We start from the raw sequence: 17,108 nt of genomic DNA, 5'->3' as shown, positions 1-17,108 counted from the left end.
GGAGCCTGTATGGGTCTGAGCTAGGTCCTCTGCATATATGTTATGGTTGTGTAACTTGGTGTTCTTATCCGACTTCTCACAGTGGTAGTGGAGGTTGTCTCTGATTCTTTTGCCTGCTTTGGGGACTCTTCCTTCTACTGGGTTGCCTCATCCAGCCTTGATGAGGGTATGCACCTAGTTCTATTGCAACTTGTTGTGTCATGTGTGGTGGATATCCCTGGGAGAGTGGATCTAGGGTAGAGTGGAATTGTGGGGAGGGAACTGGGAGGAGTGGAGGAAGGGGAAACTGGGGTCAAGATGTAACATATGAGAAAAGAATAACTAAATAAATAATGGGTTATGGATCTAAACAAAGAGTTCTCAAAACACAAATAAAAATGGTAAGAAATATATCAGAAAGTGTTCATCATCCTTAGAAATTAGGAAAATACAAATTAAAACTACTTTGAGACTTCACTTCACCCTGGACACAATTACTAAGTTCAGCAAAACAAGTGACAACAAATGCTGGAGAGGATGTGCAGAATGAGGAACCCTCAACCATTGTTTGGTGGGAATCTAAACTGGTTCAGCTACTTTGGGAATCAAGGTGGAAAAGTCTCAAAAAGCTAAAAACAAATCTACTGTATGAACCAGCTGTAACATTCCAATTTTGGTATGTGTACAAAAGACTGGGCATTCCACTCTACAGGTACTCTCTCAGCTGTGTTCATTGCTGTTCTGTTCATAACAGCTAGGACATGGAAACAACCTATATGTCCTCTAACTGATGAATGGATAATGAACATGTGTACATATACCCAGTGGACTACTATTTAGCAATAAAGAAAAATGAAATCATGACATTTTCAGGTAAATGGATGGAACTAGAAAATATTATAATTGAATGAGTTAACCCAGACCCAGAAAGACAAATGCCACGTGTTCTCTCTCATCTGTGGGTCCTGGCTCCAAATCTTCAGATGTGAGCATATAATCTGGGTGACTGCAGATACCAGGAAAGTGAATGCCTATGAACCATAGCAAGATATCTTTAAAGGTGTCATGATGGCATCTTTGTGGTCATCAACAACTGCCCAATTGTTCAGGAGGAAGAAAACCATGTCTTACACTGGAAACCTAGCCAAAGACCTATGGCTAGCGAGGTCATATATCTTAGAGGAGAACCCACATCTGGCACTTTACTAAACAAGCATGATTCCTAACTACATTGTAAATATTTACCCTTATACTCTTACCCCTCACCAAAGAAGTTTCTCTTTGCAGCATACAGAGACAATTACAAGAAGCCACAAATGGTCAAAATGCAGAGAACAACTGACCATGGGATGCTCATCCTGGCTTGATACACCTACAATATAACATCCATATTTAAGGCTCAGTGAATACTGTGGAAGAGGGAGTACTAAGACTGTAAGAGGCAGAGGACCAGGAAGTCTTCTTCAAGATTATGTCTCCTTTAAATGACAGGGGCACTATCTTATGAAACAGCAACAATATGGCTGCCTAAACAAAACCTGAGGAACATTAGTACCAACAGATAAGTTGATGTGGAAGTGGCAAGTCTTACAGGGCCCTACCCCTAGATAAAGAGCTATAAGCTGTTAGTATGTGCATGTGCATGCATGTGTTCATGTATGTGTGCATGTGAACCAACACTAATGATCAGCCCTAAAACATTTACATAAAAGCAACACTAAATTGACTCAGCAAATTGTATTTATTAGCATATATAATGTCGCTGTGTCCTAATGGCTCCCCTAGGGGAAGAGGTGAGAAGGTGTGGCATCAATGACACAGACACCAGGAATCAGGTCATGAACAACAAGCTCAATTTATTCCAGAAGGGGCAAGCCTTATATACCCTCCACCCTGACCAGGGAGGGATCTGTGCCATAGGCATCTGTTAATGGGATGTGACTCCCCTTCATTGGCCCAGGTCATCTCCCACCAGCACTGGGATGCCGTTGTCAAGGCTCTCAGGCAGACCAAGGTTATGCACATGCTCTCATTACCAGTTTGTGCTGCCTGGCCCTCAGGCTTGTTAGGGCTGAGTAATCCCACATAGCCACCCCCTTTTTATTATTTTATGGGACATGCTCAGTGGGAGTTTGTAGCTAGAGTTTTCCTGCCTGGCCCACAGTCAGGACAAATCTCTATCACCTGCCAGTCCCACAGCCTCAGACCCGACCAAGTAAACACAGAGACTTATATTGGTTACAAACTGTATGGCCATGGCAGGCTTCTTGCTAACTGTTCTTACAGCTTAAATTAATCCATTTCCATTAATCTATACCTTGCCACATGGCTCGTGGCTTACCGGCATCTTCACAAGCTGTTTGTCATCGTGGCGGCTGGCAGTGTCTCTTTGACTCAGCCTTCCACTTCCCAGCTTTATTCTCCTCCTTGTCCCGCCTACACTTCCTGCCTAGCCAATGGCCAATCAGTGTTTTATTTATTGACCAATCAGCAACACATTTGCCATACAGACCATCCCACAGCAGGAGTTAGAGTGCATTGCCCTAACCTTGTTGGCCCCACCTCAAGTAAGCTCAGCATAATGGACTGTGCCTGCTTTAGGTTGGCCTGCCAAACAAGTTTTTACCTGTCTTTGACTACTGGCCCTTGCCAGTGTCAATCCTGAAGAGCTGTCTGGGTGGTGGGCTTTAGGCTGTAGCCTTCTGTATCTCAGTGAGCCATGTATGCATTACCTCTCTAGGAGGACTTTGTTCTGGGTGTCTGAGAGCCAATAAAACCTGTAGGGTTGCCTTTGTGGCCACCTTCTGTTGGTGGACCTGTTGTAGAAGACATTTGAACAAGAGGAGGATTAAAGGTACAATTCTGACATGCAAGACATATGTGAGGATCTTCTGGGAGGAATCAAAGAGTCTTTTAATATTACTCCAGATATTAATCAAAACTTCAGTCTCCAAGGACATGAGTGGGACCCTGCTCATATTTAGTTGATGTATTTGTTCCCAAAGTAATATGGAGTAATTAAGGAACTTATCTGACCAAGATCCCTTATACATATTGTGCCAATCAAATTCTTTCCGATGATACATTAGTGACTTTTAGGGAGTGAAGCAAATTGCTTGATATCTAGAGTTACATGCCAGTAATGACAAGCCCCTTAGTAATGCCACAGTAGCAGGGCAAATAACACTATAAAGGGTTAAAATAGCATACATTACCCCTCTGAAGCTTCTTCTTTGGCCAAAGTCTCTTGGTCCTTTGCTGGACACATGGATCTCTGGAGGGTATCAGTGTAGTGGTAGTCTGAGGAAAAATGCAACCATACCCTTGCCCATGGGTTAATAGGGGAGCAGGGGGTTGCCATTGAAGGGTGATGAGATCCATCCAGTGTACCAAGGGCAATAGTGTCTTCCAAGGCAGGTAAGCCCAAAGTTTGTAAATAAGGTTTAATCCCTTGTCATCAAAACTGAGGAAATTAATATGAAAAGGGACTTCCACCAAGGCCAGGTTGGGATCTCTCTTGGCTTCTGAGGAAATTATTTTTGTCAAGAGCTCTTTAAGGGATCTATTATTTCTCTCTACAATAGCCTGTCCCTGTGGATTCTATGGAATTCCCATGGTATGGGACATTTTCCATGAACTCACAAAATTGTTAAACTGCTGTGACACATGAGCAGGGCCATTGTCAGCCTTAATGGCTCAAGGCTCTCCCATGCTGACTTGAGTGCCTTAATAATATCAGCTGCCTTCTCTTCAGGCAAGATCAAAGCATACACAAAGCCCAAGCTGGTATGTACTATTACATGTACATATCTTAAATTGCCAAAGGGTGCATAAAGAGTAACATCCATTTGCCATGTAACATTGGGCAGTAAGTCACAGGGATTTACCCCTTCTCTTTGGAGCGGCCCTAAGGGGGCAAGTGGTGCACAAGCAGCTCAGGTCCTAGATAGATGTTTGCATTGAGAAATTGGCAATTCTGGGAGCAATTTGTGCTGGCTCTGTGGTGACAAATGAAATTGCTGGTGTAGTGCTCTAGCTTGTTCTAATAAATCTACAGCCACTGTTAAAATGATAATATCAGTTATCTCATTCCCCTTGGCCAAGATTCCTGGTAGTTTGGAATGTGACTGAATATATGATAAATAACAGGGCTTAATGCTTTGATTCAAAACATCTTGTATTAAGAGCATTGTATTGGCTATCAGATTTAGAGCATCTTTAACCCTTGAGAATGCCAACACTCTTGTTGCCTGTATAGCATACTGACTATCATAAAAGATGTTAACAGGCTCATTTTGACACTTCACTAGGATTTTGAAAAGTGCCAATAATTCTCCCAGCTGCACAGAACCAGGATTTGGAATAACATATGTTTTGTTTTGTTTTCCCTTTCTCTGAATCAATATTCCACATTTAGTCTTGTTTGTGGTGGTATTATGTTCCCCAAAATATTGTGCACTCTAATAAACTTATCTGGGGTCAGAGAACAGAACAGCCACAATATTAAACATAGAGGTTAGGCAGTGGTAGCACATGCCTTTAATCCTAGCATTCCAGAGGCAGAGATCTACCTGGATCTCTGTGAGTTCAAGGTCACACTGGAAACAGCCAAGCATGGTGACTCACGAATTTAATCCCAGGAAGTAATGGCAGGAGGCAGAAAGGTATTTAGGGCGTGAGGACGAGGAACTATATATAGTTGGTTAAGCTTTTAGGCTTTTGAGCAGCAGTTCAGCTGAGATTCATTCTGGATGAGGACACAGAGGCTTCCAGTCTGAGGAAACAGGATCAGCTGAGGAACTGGCGAGATGAGGAAGCTGTGGCTTGTTCTGTCTCTCTGATCTTCCAGCATTCATCCCAATAACTGGCCCCAGGTTTGTTTTTATTAATAAGACCCTTTAAGATTTGTGCAACGCTTGTTGGTATCCGAGAAGGTTATGGTTGCATGAAAAATGGGCTTAGACGATGGTACTGAGTAAAGGAGTATCTCTATCAGGAGAATCAGAATCTCTGTTAATACTCGACTTTTTGGCAAATGGTTGTCAACTGTTCCAGTAAACCTAGTAGCCATCTCTTGAAAGGAAATGGAATCTGCCCAGAAAGCTTGTGTATTTTTTTTTTAAGGAAAATGGGAAAATTAACTTATCAGGTTCTCTTCCGTAAGTTCTTCAAGCTAGCATCTGTGCCTTTAGTCCCATTTTAAATGTCTGATCAAACTTATAGGTAACTTTATGTAAATCTGAGTGTGCCTGATAAATCCACATTAATGAACCAGCCTGCCAGAGTGCCCCTAGGAATTCTCCAGGTCTTCAAAGGATTATAGCCAACAAGAGCAACTCAGGCTTATGGTGCTGCAGGCTGACAGTGCATAGTATAGTAAGAGCCTTTTCTAGAACATTTTTTTGCCCCAGTAGTGAGCTTGACATTCTGTGAGGGGCATGTAGGGTCCTCTAAAAGTGAGAACAGTTCCCTCATTTCCTGTTCCAGAACAGGGAGGAAGGGTTTAAGCCAATTCATTGTCCCACATAATTGTTGTAGTTCAAAAAGGGATTATCTGTCTTTTATATCTAATTTGAAGTACACGGGGCGAACATCCTTAGCAATAACAAAGCCCAAGAACAAAAAGGGAGGTACTATTTGGATTTTATCTGGTGCCACAATTAACTTTAAGGAAGCCAAGTCTTGTATTATTGATTTAATGATTTGTTGTAAATAAGTCGAATCAGGATATGCCAATAGCAAATCATCAATATAGCGTACTATTACAACATCCTTAGGAATGTTAACTAGAGCTTGAGCAACATATAAATGACATATCAAGGGGCTGTTTTTCATTCCCTGTGGGAGGACTATCCATTGATATCTCTTTGCTGGCTTATGCAATTTTGGCTCCCAGATTGTAAAGGCAAAGTAACTCTCATCTTGTTGCACTAGGGGAATCTAGAAAAAGCAGTCCTTGATGTCTAATATTGTGATATAATGGGAAGGGGGAATTGTGCTGGGATGTAGGAGGCCTGGTTGCACTGAACCCATTTTTTTCCCCACCTGATCATTGACTGCATGGGGGTCTTGCAATAGACAATATTTCCCTGACTTTTTTGGAATAACAAATATTGGAGTATTATTCCTGCTGGTGGATGGCTCTATATGTCCAGCACATAATTGTTCCTCTACCACCTGTTTTAATATTGATAATTTAGGCTCAATAATAGGCCACTGTTCCACCCATATATTTTGGTTAGAAAGCCAATTGATTGCAATAGGATCTGGTTGTTTAGTAGCACTGGACTTTGAGGAGACAGTGTCCCTAGAATTGGGGGTGCTGCTCTGGGTCTTAGCCAGTAAGGCGTATTTTTTTATGGATAACAATATCATCAAAGAAGGCCCTATCATCTGTGTGGTGATATGTTGTATTGTGTACCCCAATAAAGTTTGCCTGGGGATCAGAAGGCAAAGCCAGCCACCATATTAAGCATAGAGGTCACGCAGTGGTAGCACATGCCTTTAATCCTAGCATTCAGGAAACAGAGATCCATCCAGATCTCTGTGAGTTCAAGGCCACACTGGGAACAGAGCCAGGCATGGTGGCACACACCTTTAATCCCAGCACTAAGAAGAAAGTAAGATGGCAGGGCAGAGAAAGGTATATAAGGCATGAGGAAACAGGAGCTCACTCTCTTGAGGCTGAGGATTTCATAGAGGTAAGAACATGGCTGGATTGTTCTGTTTCTCTGATCTTTCAGCTTTTACCCCAATATCTGGCTTTAGGTTTTTTTTTTAATTATAAGACCTTTTAAGATTTGTGTTACACATCTGCTGTAAAGACACCCCCACATATCCTCCAAGATATCCCTGCCCCACAAGTTTCTAGGCGCAGTGGAGATGATATCGTAAATGACTTCTTGTTTGCCATCATGTTCCTTCCAGTGGACCCAGAGGGTGGTTATCTTGGAATCTTGTTGACCCCCAACTCTGCTAATTGGGAGACCAGGTTTAAATTTCCAATGTGGGAAACAGAGTGCTTCTGCCTCAGTTAAAGTGGTAGTGTTCACACCCATATCCACCAACCCTTTGATAGGCTGCCCATCGAGGAAGATGGTCATCATAGAAGAGTGAGGGAAGATGGGCAGTGTCAAAAAGATCTTCAGGTTTGCAGAGTCTCCTCTTCCTTGCAGGCTCAGGAGCACCCCACCTAGAGTTTAAAAGAACCTTGGCCTCCTCTTGTTGGGAGCAGCAGTCCTTGGCCCAATGGAACCCTTTATTACATTTTAGGCCTCTAATCTTAAGATGACCAGGTCTGCCACATCCCCAGCAAGTTCTATCAGCGGGGATGGCTTAAGTCTCTTCCCTAGTCTGTTTATTAACAAGGAGGGTATTAAGGGAGTCTGTGAGGGCAGCGATCAGCCACTGTTGGGATCAAGATCTCTAGTAGCTATTACCTATTTATGAATATCCTCATTTCTGATGGCAGCTATTGAATTGTGGGTGGGGGCATTAAGCCCTTCTCCTGTCAATTGTTTAATCAGCATCTCCAAAGTAGGGTGGGGCTCTACCACTTCATTAACCCAAGTGAGGAAGTCAGTAAACAACTCCCCTGGCTGGTGGATGAGGTTGCAAAAGTACCACAGATGGGTCACAAGGAGTGCGAGACTTAAGTGCCCTGAAGACCAATTCTGAAACCTGTTGGAAATAAGTGTGTTGTCCAATTTAGGCTTATGGACAGGGTTAACATATGGTCCTTGGCCCATGGCATCTCAAGAGAAACAGCAATGTTGTATTGTATATTAAGATGAGCCTGATGGGGGGGGGTTGGACCTGCCTCTACTGAATGTACCAGGCTCTGCTGACTGCATGGGAGGCCCTACGTTCTTATAGGAGGGAATTGGGGGTGGCTTGGGGAAGGATGCTGGAGGGGTGGTAGGAGAGAAGAGGGGGGACCTGTGATTGGTATGTAAGATGAATAAAAAATTTCTTAATAAAAAAAGATGAGCCTGAGCCTTGGCCTGGTCATCATAGGCACTGCACCAATTAAGAAAGATCAAAGGCTTCAACAAAGCCTTTATCAAAAGGTACCAGTCATAATAAGTCTGTAAATGCATTGCCCATTGCCGTAGGACTTGCTCAAAGTACGGCAAGTCAGGACCTGATTCATTAGTGGCCTTATGGACCAAGGACAGGTCTGCAAGAGGGGTAGGTATCCATGGCTGGTTGGCCACATTGAGGCCCACATTAACTAGAAACACCATGCTGGGCATGCACGGCACCCTGGGTGGAATAGTCGAGGAGGTATGCAGAGCAGCTGGCTCGGCAGGCAGACAGTAAGGCAAATAACTCCATGGATACTGCAGTGGTGGGGTAGCTGCTCGCAGTGTTGGGGGAGCAGAGAGAGAGGCTGCCAGTGTAGGCTTGGGAGCTACCGCAATCATTTCCTCTCTCTTTCTTTTCTTTTCTTTTCTTTCACTTTCTCTTGTCAGCTATACCTTTTCTCCTCCATTTCCTTGTCATCAAAAGTGAAGGAAATATCAGTCATGGATGGAATGGAGGTGATAGATAAGTTGGCATTGTACTCTTCCTGGCAGTGCTTATTATGGTCCTCAATGACCACCTCAGTAGAGGAGGACTTTAGGCTAGCAATTATAGATAACAAAATGGGTGTAAAAGACGATTGGAGGTTTACTCTTAAGGCCACTTCCCTTTTTCTAGCCAGAAACAGAACTCTCATCCAAAGATCAGGTTCCCACACATTTTTTGAAGAGATCCATGAGCCAAGCACAGCAGCCTCCATCCAAAACCTTTCTAGTTCGGTGTTGTAACCCAGAGCCCTCTGTTGGTTAGGAGGGACTTGAGGACTCCAATAGGAGACTCTTTACAGTGAGTGGGGAGATTACCCATAGCAGTAGAAGGTACAATAGACAACAGAGAGTGAAAGTGTGTGTCAGACCCAAGTTTCTCCAAACAAGGGTCGACTGTCGGGACTCAGACCATAGCTCCATTTCCTGAGTGGCCAGCTCTTATATGGAAATGTGGGACAAACCTGAACAAAAGTATGTGCCACCCTACTATACAGACAGACTCACAAACAAGACAAACAACAAGGAGAGGAGAAGGGGTCCTGGCAGTTACCTAGCCACTAGGACCAAAAAAACAATGAACACGAAGGGGCCTACTCACCGAAATGCACCATTCAAGGGGACACTCGACTAGTGCCGTGAGTGAGGACAGGGAGAGGAGCAGAACCCTGTTCAGGTGCCGGCTGTTGCTGAGTCCTAAGGGCTCCCTCAGGGGAGGGAATGAGAATGCACAGCGTCAATGACACAGATGCCTGTAGTGGGTAGCTTTTAGGTTCTTTAGGATAGGACACCTTTTGGAATGATCTTTATAACATGCCGTTTACCTATGCTCCAGACTTCTCTGGATTTTAGTATGTGTCTCTTGTTTGATATTGTTCGTGTTGGTTGTAGTTCCATCTTTTCTAGGTCATTATCCCTTATTACTTCTGGACAATATTTGATAATCATTTCTATTGTATATAGTCTTGTATTAGGTTAGAACCTTCTTATTTAGACAAAAGGGGGAGATGTAGTGAGTAGCTGTTCCAGCTTTGACCTGGAAGTACTACCCCTATTGAGGCTTCAGTAACTGTCACGCCTACAAGGTGGGGCTGAGAGAGGAGCCCTTAAGACCCGAGATCCAGATGTGCTGGTTCTCTTGGTTCCTGGATTCTGGATGCTGGAGGTAGACTGAGCAGAGTTTTCCAGAAAACACCACTGGACTGTGCTACACCTTTCCCGGATCCTGTAACCTATCCCTTTACTTGTAAGTTACCCCACAAAGTAAACCTCTCTTTTAACCATGTGTAGTTGCCTTAATACTACAACCAATAGATGCTGAGAGTCAGGTCAGTTTATTCCAGAAGGGGCAAGCCTTATATACCCTCCACCACACCTGGGGAGATCTGTTTCATAGGCATCTGTTGATGCGACGTGGCTCTCCCTCATTGTTCCAGGTTATTTCATGCCACCACTGAGACACCATTGTCAAGGCCCTCAAGCAAACCCAGGTTGGCTCTCAGGAAGTATGTTATGTGCATGCTCTCACTACTGCTTTGGGATGGCTGGCCCTCAGGCCTGTTAGGGCTGAGTCATTCTACAATATAATATATATGTAGCAATAATAAAGAAAATTGTCCATGAATTTGAGAAGAAGCAGTGGGAGGGTCATTAGAGGTATTGGAAGGAAAGAGGGGGGAAATGATATAATAATAATTATTTTTTGAGACAGGGCCTCTCCACATATCCCTAGCTGTCCTGGAACTCACTGTGTAGACCAGACTGGCCTCATACTCACAGAGATCCACTTGCCTCTACTTTCCAAATGCTGGAATTAAAGGCATGTGCTGCCACATCCAGCAATATAAGTATACACTAACAAAAAAAAAAAAGAATTGTCAGCCAGGCAGTGGTGGTGCATACCTTTAATCCCAGCACTCGGGAGGCAGAGGCAAGCAGATCTCTGTGAGTTCAAGGTCAGCTTGGGCTACAGGGTGAGTTTTAGGAAAGATGCCAAAGCTACACAGAGAAACCCTGTCTCAAATAAAGAAAGAAAGATTTGCCACTGAGAATTATACTGGACAACTGGATATTTATCTATATATATGACATAAACCTTATCAGGTCACCTCAGCATACAATCATTAACCCATGTCTGACAATTCTATATTCCCTTTTGAATCAGGTATCAGTTGGTAAGATTCTCTTCCTCTGAAGTAAACATTACCTAAATGGACATAATTACTATAATGGACATAATATTAAACATTAAAAAGGAAATTAAGTTACTATTCCTATTTTAGAGAAAGATGTTGACATAAAAATAGAAGAGGGAGACTATCTTGTAAAAAAAACAAGAGGACCAGAGAGAGAGGAACAGTGGACTTGGACATAGTAACAGAGTGACTATGATCAAAATGTGGTACTTGATGTACATGGACAAAAATGTCATTATGAAATACATCACTTTCTATAATAAATGTACATTAATAATTTTGGAAAACCATGAAGGGATATCCCCCCCTTTTTTACAAGCTTTGGGGCATGTGCTTAGGAGGGTCATAGTATTGGCAGAGATTCACTGGGTATCCTAAGTAGTGTGTGCCAACTTTCAGAATATGTGACCTGTCCAAAAGCATCAGGGCTTTCCATGTGCTTTCCAGATAATGATTGTAATAAAATCCGTTATCTTAGTATACTAGTTCCATTCTTGACTTATGGGTCACTGCCACTATCATACACTGCAGATAGTATATAGGCTCAAAGAAGCTTAAGTGTTTATAGAGATCATGGAATTCCTTTGGAGAGTAATTAATGATGTCTGATAATAGCTGAGTAATGAATAACCTTATTACTGGGGCCATGTGCTTCCATTCATATCCTGGCTCTTTAACTTAGGACCACACAGGCATGGGTGCACTCATCTCTACTCTCTTTTTCTGCATCCAGAGAATGATGAGAGCAAATAGTTCTCTCCCTCCTCTCTCTCTCTCTCTCTCTCTCTCTCTCTCTCTCTCTCTCTCTCTCTCTCACACACACACACACACACACACACACATACACACACATGCATGTACACATTCGTGCACACACATACACAATGGTAATATAAAATTCATTAGAATGTATTGGGTATATCATAGTAAAAAAATATTCATTTCCCCAATACCAATATTAAAGGGAAAGTGGAACCCCTGTGGGAAACATATACAGATACCTCCTTTCCCTGACATATAAAGATGGATATCAAGTGACTTATAAGGAATTATCACCCCAAATTAAATAATATAGTACCTTCGGTAATCTTTATATTGGAACTTGAGGGGCTGGAGAGATGGCTCAATGATTAAGAGCACTTAATGCTCTTCTAGAGGAGCAGGGTCCAGTTCCCAGCACTATAACACCAGTTCTGGGATCTAACTCCCTCTTCTGGCCTGTTTGGGCACAGCATGTACATGGTGCATTGGCATACATGCAGTCAAAACACCCATACATGCTTTAGAACATTAGTCTAAGCTGTGTTACTTTTGTTTATGTTGCATTTGTTTAATTCTGTGAAGCTGTGTGACTGTGCCTGTCTAAAACACCTGATGGCCTAATAAAGAACTGAATGGTCAATAGTGAGGAAGGAGAGAGAAATAGGTGGGGCTGGCAGACAGACAGGATAGACAGAAGGAGAAACCTGGGAAAAGGAAGAAAGAATCAGAGAAGAAGGAGGACATCAGAGACCAGCTGTCCAGCTACACAGCAAGTCATGGAGTAAGAGTAATATTTATAGAAGTTAGAGAACAGGAAAAGCCCAGAGACAAAAGACAGATAGGTTAAGTTAAGGAAAGCGGGCTAGCAGCAAGCTAAGCTAAGGTCAGGCATTCATAATTAAGAATAGGCCTTCGTGTATATTTATTTGGGAGCTGGGTGGTGGGCCCCCCAAAAGAGAAAAGAGCCAAAAAACAACCAACAGCACATAAATGTAAAATAAAAATAAATAAATCTTAAAAAAAATTAAAAACTATTGGAGCTTGAATTTATTTTATCTTAAATAGTTAGTGAAACCAAGCACCTTGAAGAGAGGAATTCAGAAGCTGGGTAAAGTTGGACAATGCGCTGTATATCCTGCAGCCTACAGGTCAATATTGATCCATAAAGTTTCATGAGACAACACAGAAAACATTCCTTATCATACTGCCATGAGTAAGGTCATCAGAAATATTCCTCTGAGTCATTATTGGCTCTCTTCTATGAGAGTTGGTCAATGTCAGAAGAATGGGGGGACCAAGACTCCTGGACAGAAAGAGGTACTGTCCCATTGGTCCTAAGAGGGCAAGGATTTGGCATCTTGAGAAAACTTCTAAACAGACAAGAACATTTTCCCCCAAATTGAAAAGGAGGTCCGTACTCAATTATTTATGATCTTAGAAAAACTATAACTTAAAACTAAGCATTAAAAAATTCTACAAGAACACTATAAAATAATTTTAATCTTACATAGAGTCTTCAATACCTGATCTACATTTTCTTCATTATGGTTTCCCTTGACCACCACTAGTGATGAGTCAAGACGAAAACAACCCTATATGTTATCTGGAGGTGTGTTCACATGTGTGTTGGAAGGAATATACATGAAAGGAGAGAGAAAGGATTCACATGTAAACACCTATTGACAATGTCAGGCTCTTGGTACTTGTTACGGGAAGATGTGAGTGAGAAATATAGATTTCCTGTGCATACAGCCATAAAATTAATTGAAAGCATATCTTGCAGTAGGTAATGTGAATCAACGCAGTCCTTCAGGGGAATAAAAAGATCTCCAAGAAGTTCCAGTGTGGTTAAATGCTAAGGCCCTAGAGCCAATTAAGCACTTGATTTCTTTGGTTTGCTCTCTACTTCGTCTTACATTGGGTTGGTGTTCTAGAGTTCTGCATTCTTATGTCATTGCCAGGTTACAATCCTTCCATTCTCCCCTAGATATTAGGGGTCAGCATGAGGGAGATAGAGAATAAAAGGCTGCAAACACAAATATAACATTCTTAAATACTCTTTCTCCATTCTTGAGTGATTCTTCTATGAATACAAATTTCACATTTCAGTAGTTCCTTTTTACTAGAAGCACAAAATCCTAAGATTTTCACCATCCTAGACACTGAAATAAGTCTCATTTCTTCAGACACAGCCAAAAGGCTCACAGAGGAGTAAGTGCCTGACATGTCGGATCATCACAGGGGTCTACAAAGAAGTGAAAGTTCTTGCATTATGACTGAGAGGAGAAATGGGCTAATCTAAAATTCCATGTAGTTTCCCACAGCGGTAACCACTTAAACTACATAGTCCTTTGAGAGGACTTTTAGGGGTTGAGACTTACAATAGAGCATTTAACCACAAAGATAAATAACCAACTAGTCATCTCAATTAGAAAAGACCATTCCCTCTAACAGCCTTGGTTCAATAGGCTGTTTACTCTGGTAAGAAGGGAACTGCAGAACTCACAGAAATACACTGCAGGGCATTTATGTTTTACATGAACTATTTTTCCTTTGAGGATTAAATAATTTTGGTCCATGAAATAAACTGACAATAGACAAGAGTTTTAAAAAAAGTATGCATGCTCTATTACAAGACGAAGACCTGGGACTGTGAAACATAAGGACAGGTGAAATGGTCACTTAACTCCATGCAGATTTGAGCCAAGGGATGCCCTAAGTCTCTGGATGAAGGAGATGGGTGATGGAGGTCTGGGGAGAATGTGTACAGTAAGAAAGAGTTGTTGCTGTGCAGATAGATGTCCAGGTAGCAGCCCTCTGGTAATGTCTGTGTGGGCCATGGCATACCCTTGCTATACAGGAGAGGAGGTGGTGATACCAGATAAGAGGCAACAGTCTTTATTCGCTATACTAATGCAGATGTGAATTTCTTATTATGAAAAGACAGTTGTTTAGAGCTATTTCTGTCCTCAGAGGTCTGCAGCATCTGAAAAACTTAAAATTTGACAAGAAACATTTGGGGTAGAATGTTTTATTCTCTCAGAATAAACCACTTATCTCCCCTCTGTACAAAGACAGTGCATTAGCACCAGTATAGGAGCTAATTTAGAACATGGATTACCAGTTATTATACCACCGTATCTCCAATGTGGGAAGCTAAAATTTACTTCATCTTCTTCTTATCACTTTTCATGTTCAATAAATACTAGCCACACTGTCCTCAACTAAATACTCATAAGCCTAAGCCTAGTTTTATGAATAAACTTTTGTTGCATCCAGGTCCACCCTAGTCCCTAAACTTCTACAATTATTTGACAATAGCTTTCAGTGACTTATTGGCTAAAATATAATATTAGACTTACATAGTTTCTAGAAAAACTGGCTTAGCTTTTATATGGATAATGGTCTCTACTTGGAGTAGCTCTGGGAAGAAGGTACATCTCCTGTGCATATCTGGACTGGCTCCATCTCTGTATGCTGATTTTCTCCTGGTGCTGTAAAGTGGGGCCTGGATATGGTGATCTTACTCCCCAAAGTGGCATTGTTCATGGTCATTGCCTTCTGCACTAGTGGGAGTCCCGTTAGTTCCTGTAATGGTCCCTACTGATAGTCCCACGGCAGAAGTAGCTGTAAAGACAGGCAATCCTATAGTTCCTAGTTTTTATTTTTGGTGTCTTTTAGCAGAGCTAATTCCTTGAGATGCCTTTGAAACAGCCCCCAACAATATGTGGCCCTTGGCAAAGAGGCCAATGCCTGAAAGGAGAGGGAGGAAAACCAGCCTGAATCACCTATTTTTAAAATAATTTTCTGTTACTTTGGGCTATCAGCCCCAATAACCTAAGCCAGCTAATGACCTCTCTTTATATGATAACACACACACACACACACACACACACACACTTCATTGGGAGAAACCCTATCTAATACAAGCATATACTAGAAATTGATACACAGCTATCATGCATTAGCCCCTCCATCCTTCCTCATTTATTAGGCCTTTCGAATGTCATTTCCTAGATTGGAAATCACATTCCAGCAGCAATTTTTACATATGTGTGTATGTGTATGCATGCATATGATTTTATGTATCAGTAAACAATCTAGAAACTACAAATGAGAAAAGCATGTATTTCTTTTTCTATGACTGCCTTTGGTTCGCTTAGTATGGTTATCTCAGGTTGCACCCATTTTCCCCAAACCAGTACAATGTCATTCTTCTTAGTGAGTAAAAAAAAAAAATCCCATTGTGTGCATTTGCCATGTTTTTTCTCATCCGTTCCTCTGTTGTGGATGCTGGGTGGCTCCATAGCTTAGCTGCTGTGAACAGTGCCACAATAAACTAGTATGCAAGTATTACACCAGCAAGTGGGTGTTCACCCCAACAGAGTATAGATGGGTCATATGGTACATCTCCTGGTTTTTTGCTTTTGTTTTTGTTTTTTGAGAAACCTCTATTCTGAGTTCCATAATGGCTGGTCAACTTTACATTCCAACATATGATATGTTCTGAGCTAGCCTCACAAGTTTAAAGTACACAAAATTCTTCCGATGGAGTCTCGGAGAGGCTGCTTCTCTTCTTAAAGGTGGTAAACTGCACAGGCAAACAGGACCAGATCTTCCTCCTGAGTCAGCTGGTAGGTAGCCCAGCACAGAACTCCGAGAAAATTGCTCAGTTTGAGAACTCTGAGAAGACCACTCAGTTTGACTATTTTGTATCTAATACCCAGCAACACTTCAGTACAACAAGAGTCTGGCTCTGTTCAGTCTGCACACTATTATCAGAGCAGTGTGGCATCACTAGACACAACTTGGATTTTGTTCAACAGGCAGAGGCACAAAGCCTGGCACTGTACCACACAGAGTTGGTCCAAGAGGGTGGGGGTGTGGTTTTTATGACTGGGTCCACTCTAAATATTTTTTACCAGTTTTTAATTTCCTAAAACAGAAATGATATTAGATTATCTCCAAAAGGGATTTTCTAGTTGTGACTTACAAATACAAAGCTGAGTTATACTTTTTCCTCCTTATATGTATCCAATGAAAAAGCCAGTCCTGTGGAGAAGGGAACAGCATTTCTCTGATGTGGAAAGAAGATGGCATTGTCCCTCTGATCTCTAACATCTACACTGAGAGCTCAAGAATCACAATGATTTGGGAAAGAACCTGGGACATTTGTAGAATTGTAGATTTTTCTCTTGCATGAGCTACTTCTTTCTCAACTCTCTGTTGCTACATACCCCAATATAATGAGCAGGAAATACAATAGGACACATGCTCTGTGATAATTTGGTCTTTGAATTGCTATATAAATGTGGTTCCTTTTTTCCACCTTCAAGTTTAGATAGAGGAGAATTTTTCAATTGCTATTCCAGAAAGGAATGTCTGGATTTTATAAATTCTATTGTTGAGTATCTGTAGGTATTCCCTGTGGAGATTTATAGTAATGTGTTATTGTCCTTTAAATTTTGACATTCATAAGAGTTTCATAAAATACATCATTGAATAGAAAACAATGTCTTTAAGTTCACAGGTTCTTATAAAATCACTGATGGTTGATATGTAACATTAACCACACACTTTGGGACCTCCATGTACATGAACT

At 41.7% G+C, this 17,108-nt stretch overlaps 1 protein-coding gene across 1 annotated transcript in view; it reads right to left on the bottom strand.

Annotated features, from left to right (window-relative positions):
• Positions 1 to 14,799: 14,799 nt before the first annotated feature.
• The window catches only part of LOC131919098 (olfactory receptor 2T6-like), a 3,156-nt gene continuing 847 nt past the window's right edge, over positions 14,800 to 17,108 (bottom strand). Inside the window, exon 2 of the mRNA XM_059273146.1 lies at positions 14,800 to 14,830. Coding sequence (XP_059129129.1) covers positions 14,800 to 14,830 — 31 coding nt within the window. The remainder of the gene's footprint in view (positions 14,831 to 17,108) is intronic.

The sequence above is a fragment of the Peromyscus eremicus genome, chromosome 9, assembly GCF_949786415.1.
Source record: "Peromyscus eremicus chromosome 9, PerEre_H2_v1, whole genome shotgun sequence".
NCBI lineage: Eukaryota > Metazoa > Chordata > Mammalia > Rodentia > Cricetidae > Peromyscus > Peromyscus eremicus.
Note: the sequence above shows the minus strand (reverse complement) of the source record. Positions and strands in the feature narration are given on the sequence as shown.